The sequence below is a fragment of the Orycteropus afer genome, unplaced genomic scaffold (assembly GCF_000298275.1).
Source record: "Orycteropus afer afer isolate SDZICR_OR568_19922 unplaced genomic scaffold, OryAfe1.0 scaffold00360, whole genome shotgun sequence".
Taxonomy (NCBI): domain Eukaryota; kingdom Metazoa; phylum Chordata; class Mammalia; order Tubulidentata; family Orycteropodidae; genus Orycteropus; species Orycteropus afer.
In genome coordinates this window covers 402396-408199 of record NW_006921947.1, presented here as the reverse complement: position 1 = coordinate 408199, position 5804 = coordinate 402396, and the positions used below count along the sequence as shown (strand labels likewise).

At 43.1% G+C, this 5804-nt stretch overlaps 1 protein-coding gene across 1 annotated transcript; it reads right to left on the bottom strand.

Annotated features, from left to right (window-relative positions):
• Positions 1 to 1842: 1842 nt before the first annotated feature.
• Positions 1843 to 2931, bottom strand: TCEANC (transcription elongation factor A N-terminal and central domain containing). Its single transcript, XM_007952818.1, has one exon. It carries the CDS (start codon positions 2902 to 2904, stop codon positions 1843 to 1845), a length of 1062 nt encoding a protein of 353 aa, XP_007951009.1. The 5' UTR covers positions 2905 to 2931.
• Positions 2932 to 5804: the final 2873 nt, after the last annotated feature.

Genomic DNA, 5804 nt, shown 5'->3' with positions numbered 1-5804 from the left:
AGGAAGTCTGTAGTTCGGAATGCCGTTCTTCCAGATTGTCCTTGGAATATCATTGCAAGCAGGCCCCTAGGGAAACTCCCCTTGGGCAGACTGGCCACTCAGAACTCAGTCATCTGATCCCATCATGGGAACAACCACACAGAACTGGGGTCCAGCCAAGTTGACACACAGCTCCAACCATCACAACTAAGCAACAGGGACAACTCAGGATCGGGATCAATAGGTTACCACTCAGGAATCAGGATCAGGAAGCTTGTTGGCGAAGTCTCCCTTCAAGGCAGGATAGCTCTCTGAGCTCCTCTTTGTCCTGCTATTTGTTAACACCTGCTATGCCACTGGGCCCCTTCTGGGTCTCTCTCTGTTTCAGTGTTACAGCCCTTGACCAGTGTTAGAGTTCTTTTAAAAGGGCCCTTGCCTTCTCTCTCTCTCTCCCTCTTTGCTTCTTCCTACTACTGCCCCTCTTCTTTCTGTTTGCCAAACCATTGTGGGGCTGGCTGAAAACACAAACTCCTCATAAATTTCAAGGTATGACCCTCCCACCAGGGCCATGAACTGACCAATACCCTTTCAGTAGGCCAAAGACACTTCATTTGCATAGTAGGGGCAGTTGGGCTACAAATCACCTCATTTGCATCGTCTAGTGACCAATCTCTGCAAGGTACATACCAATCACAGGGCAGGCTGCAGCCCAGGACTAGACAAAAATTATCAAAAGCACGTTTTTCACAGCTTACCCAGGAAATGTCAATCAACCTAGACAAAAGTAACAAACCCTATGAAGTAGAAAAATATGGCAAAGGGAATGCCTTAGGGCTTAGAGGGGAAATCTCACAAGCTGTTTTTCCAAGGAACCAAGGCAAAGGCCACATAAAGGAACTCATTTTACCACACAAATTTTTGCCACAAATCAGTTTTTGGTGCATCTGTGGAAGAACTAGTTAAAGCTTTGCGAAGCAGTTCTTCATAAAGAAGTTCTGGGATCTGTTCAAGGAGGGCTATTTATGGTTGTGTAGCTTGGGCAAGTCACAGCACCTCTGTGAATGTATTTTGTCACCTGCAATGTGTACAAAATAACACTTTCTTCTTAGAGCTGTAAAAAGCATCAAGTGAGAGCCTATATATCAGTACTTCTCAACCCTGGCTGCATCTTAAAATAACTTGAAGAATTATTTAAAAAAAAAAAAAGTTGACACCTAGGCCCCATCCCAGAGATTCAGATAATTGTTAGGGGGGTGGGCCCTGTCACTGCTCCCCAGGAGATTATAATATGCAGTCACTGCTGAAAACACAGGCCTCTTGCTCAAGGCGAGCTTCTCCAACTATAATGAACAGGGTCACTTGGGGATTCTGCCAAAATGCAGATTCTGATTCAGTAGCATGGAGACTGAGAATCTGCATTTTTAATAGGCTCCTGTGTTAAGCTGCTGGTCCACCACCACACTCTCAAAAGCAAGACACTAACTAGCTACAAAATGGGGGCGCTGGTGGTTCAGTGGTAGAATTCTCATGTGGAAGCAAGAGTCACAGCCAATGCACTTTATGTGCAACCTTATGGATGCTAATGGTCCATTGTTCCATTGTGCATAAGGCTGCCTTGTGTCAGGGGCCTTGGGCAGCTAACAACAAATGGCTGCAAAGCACAATGTAAATTACTTAAATAGCCATACACTTCCCCCATACTATCAGGTTTTGGCAATATTGTGAGCATCAGCAAATCACCTTTCTTCTTTCTTCTTAGTGTTTTAAGAGTTGTGTGTAAGATTTTAAAGACAAGCCTAAAAGAGTTAGACAATGCAATGTATCACTCTGGTTATGTGTTGCTAAGAGAACGTTTATTGATAATCATAAGCACACCCACTTGCTGTGGTACCATTGCTCACCACATTCATTACAAATTACATAGGTCATCATCTGTTCATCCGGGCTGGAATTCCGTACCCAACTTGGAAGGAAAAGGGCTCCTCGGGCAATTACAGTGACTTTGCAGTTGTATTTCTCACAGCGTTTGCATTTGATTTTATTTGTCTGCGTCCCATCAAGTCCTTGGGGAAGACAATGCTCCTGTATAGAAGATTCTGTGTAGGCTGCTCTCAGCTCCTTCAGCTCCTGGTTGGCCATTTCTAGGGCAGTCATTGCAGCAAATTCTCTTGGAGACGTGGCCCCAGAGAGCAAGTTTTGTTGCAAATGAGAATTTCTGGGGTTCTTCAAATTGGAAACTTTGCTTCTGATACAAGTTTTGTATTTTTTGAGGTTTCCTGAATAGAGGGCAAAAATGTGCTCTTCAATTTCTCTTGCAAATTTTTGCCACAAATCAGCTTTTGGTGGATCTGTGGGAGAACTAGTTAAAGCTCCATAAAGAAGTTCTATGCATTTGGTTCTCACGGGCATTGTGGGACCCAGCAACTCACTGGATTCCTTGCCAGTGGGTGTAGGGTCACAACCACTGTAGTGCCCCTCCTCAGGTACCACGTGAACAGCACTATTTGCTGGCACAATCATTTCAATGGCTTTCGCAACATCTTGGCATGATGGCTGAGAATCATCAGAGCTGGAAATGTCCAAGGTCTCATCTTGACTTGGGTCATGAGAAAGTCCTGATTTCTCTTCCTTTTTACCACTCTTGGAGAGTAACTCATGGTTGCTCATTGGCTTGAAGTGAGTAGTCTCATAAAGAGCTTTCCACTTTGACAGCAAACACTTGGCTTTCTTCTTCAAAGCAACCGTGGGGCAGTGTTTGAGGACTCTGTACATGACCCTGACCACATCTGTCTCCTGGAGATGTTCCTTAGTCACATGAATCATTTCTAGTTCAGTCAGGTGGTTGCCAAGATCCTCAAAATGTCTGTTAGACATGAGTTGCTCGATACGTGCAGCTCTGGCAGCTATGTGGTTCTTGGCAGACATTGTGACAGCTGCAAAGAAAAGGGAAAAGGGGTTTCAGTTGCTTTGGCCAGTCAGCTTCCTGATAGTAAAACAGCACTTTCCACCAGCTACCTCAAGTATCTTCTGAAAGTTACATAATATAAATGGTTGCAACATTTTGAAAATGGAATCTGAAGTGTGATGTGTTCTGAGTTTCAAAAGTTCCATTCCCGTAGTTGAAAAAAAAAGAAAAAGAAAAAGCAATTACTCAACCATAAAACGAAATCAAGAAATACATGCTACAACATGATGAACCTTGAAAACACGATGCTGAGTGAAAGACTCCAGGCACAAAAGAACAAATACTGTATGAACCTACTTATATGAAAGACCTAGAATAGGCAAATGCCTAGAGACCAAAGGTTGTTAGTAGTGACTAGAGGTGGGAGGGAGGGGCAAGGGGAAGGCACTGCTTAGGGGGCCCTGAGTTTCTGTTCATGATGCTGGAAGAATGTGGAATAGGACAGTGGTGATGGTGGCACAACATGATGAATGCATAAATGTCACTGAAGTACTCAGGTAAAAGTTGTTGAATCGGCAACTGTTGTGTTATACAGATTTTTACCACAATTAAAAAACAAAACCATCACCAAGCAGCACCACAAAGAGTTTCTGCATTAACACTGGCTGAGAAGAGGCTCATTGGATGATTGGCTACAACCTTCCCATCTCTACCGTTACACATCAGTGGCCTTTCTAGATCAAGATTAGTCAGTTAGTGACCACGCTGAGGATGTGATCATGCCATGTCAGCATCAGTGTGGTGATGCTGAGCAATGCTGGCCAGATTTCCCCTCTATTCAGCTACTTAGCTGAACTACTTGCTGATTTTATCATCTTTGTGTAGTATTTATCTCAATATGAAAGAATGAGGAACAGAGCAAAAAGGGGACACTAAGGTCTCAGAGAGGCTAAAGAAACTGTGAGCAAGCACAGGTTGGGGGACAGCTGGAACCAAGTCTGGAAAGGAGACTGTGGAGCCTGGCATCATGAAATCAACAGTGCTGGGCCCAAAAGTCACCAGGCCAGCAGTATGCTGACACTGGATTCTTCGGAATCACAGGGTGAAGGGTTGTGACTTTGGACTAACTGGTTCCTAGGCCAGAGTTTAGTGTCATTAACTTTTTTAAAAAAATATTTTATGTTTGTTGTTTTTGAAAATATACACAGCAGAACATACGCCAATTCAACAATTTCTACACACAGTTCAGACACTGATTCCATTCTTCCAGCTGTGCAACCATTCTTACCCTCCTTTTCCAAGTTGTTCCTTCCTCATTAACATAAATTCACTGGCCCCTAAGGTTCCTATCTAACCTTTCCAGTTTCTACTGATAATTTGATCTTATATAATTTTAAAGTATAATGCTCAAGGCAGACATTCATTATAGTTAAGCTAAACTGTTGTTTGGTTTTAAGAAGACTTCAGGGCATATTTTTCATGTAAAGTTTAAAGATTATTTCAGGGAAATAGTTTTAGGGGTTCATTCAGCCCATATAGCTCCAGAAAGTCTGGAGTCCACAAGAATTTGAAATTCTGTTCTGAATCTTTCCCCTTTTGATCAAGACTCTTCTATAGAATCTTTGATCAAAATGTCCAGGGTACTATTAACTTTTAAGTGTCAAAAGTTGCTCAATGGCTACGTCTTATCCTGGGCAGGCAAATGCTTACTTTATCTGATCAGTCTATTTTCCCTCCAAGTCCACGGGTGGCATAAACAGCTAAGTGCTTGGCTACAGAAAGGTTGGCTGTTTGCATTCACCCAGAGGTACCTTGGAACAAAGTCCTAGAGTTCTGTTTCTGAAAGGTCACAGCCACTGAAAACCCTCTGGAGCATTTCTACTCTAAAACCTACGGGGTTGCCATGAGTCAGAATTGACTTGACAGCAACTGATTTGGTTTAGTCTGTGGCATGGACACAACCCGACCTTCGTAATACCCCTGGAGATATATTTGTCTATCTGGTTGGAAGCATCTTGATGACAGAGACCCTGTGTTTTCAAAAACCTATAGACTCTGACCATTTGAGGGGACAGAATTGGCAGTTAGGAGGAGTCTCACCCCCCACCACGAGTGTCAATGGAGTGATAAACTTGGACTTTTACCTTCACCTTGCATTTAATAAAAAAGTTAAAATAAATAAATAAATAAAATAAGACAGCATATGTTTCTGCAGAAAGCCAGACCAGACTAGAGTTAGTAATAAGTTGTTAAGATTCATCAAGGAAAAGTCAGGGGCCCATTAAAACCCATTGTCATCTAGTCAATTTCAACTCAGAGAGGTCCTATAGGATAGAGTAGAACTGCCTCATAGGGTTACCAAGGCTGTAAACTTTATGGAACAGACTTCCATGTTAATCTTTATCTTGCAGAGTGGCTGGTGGGTCAAATTACCAACCTTTCAGTTAGCAGCTGAGCACTTAACCACTGTGCCACCAGGGCTCCTTAAGGGGCCCATTAAGAGGTTAAAATGGCTTGGCTAGGAGGGATGAAGGAGGAGAGGAATCCAAAGTTTAAGGACATTAGAAATAGCTATGTGAAAAACAATCAATTTTAAAATAAATTTTATTAAAATGATCAATAAAGCATCCTGTAGAGCTCTGGTGGAGTAGTGGATAAGGCATTTAGCTGCTGCAAAAACGGCAAGGAGGCCCCATGTTCTGACCTCCTAGAACCCCACAAGAGGAAGACAGAATCACCATCAATAGGGCAAGGCCTATTACTGCAAGGCCAGACATGCTGCCTCCCTCCAGCCCTTTCACCAACTGTTCCTCCCAAAGCACCCACCACCTCTCTCCTGGGTTCAATAATTCGCTGCAGTGGTCACACAGAGCTCACAGATTATGGGGTTTATTAGGGAAGCACCACAGGCTACAATTCA

Coding starts and splice junctions, on each gene's coding strand:
- TCEANC (XM_007952818.1), bottom strand. CDS start 2,904: ATGTCTGCCAAGAACCACATAGCTGCCAGAGCTGCACGTATCGAGCAA.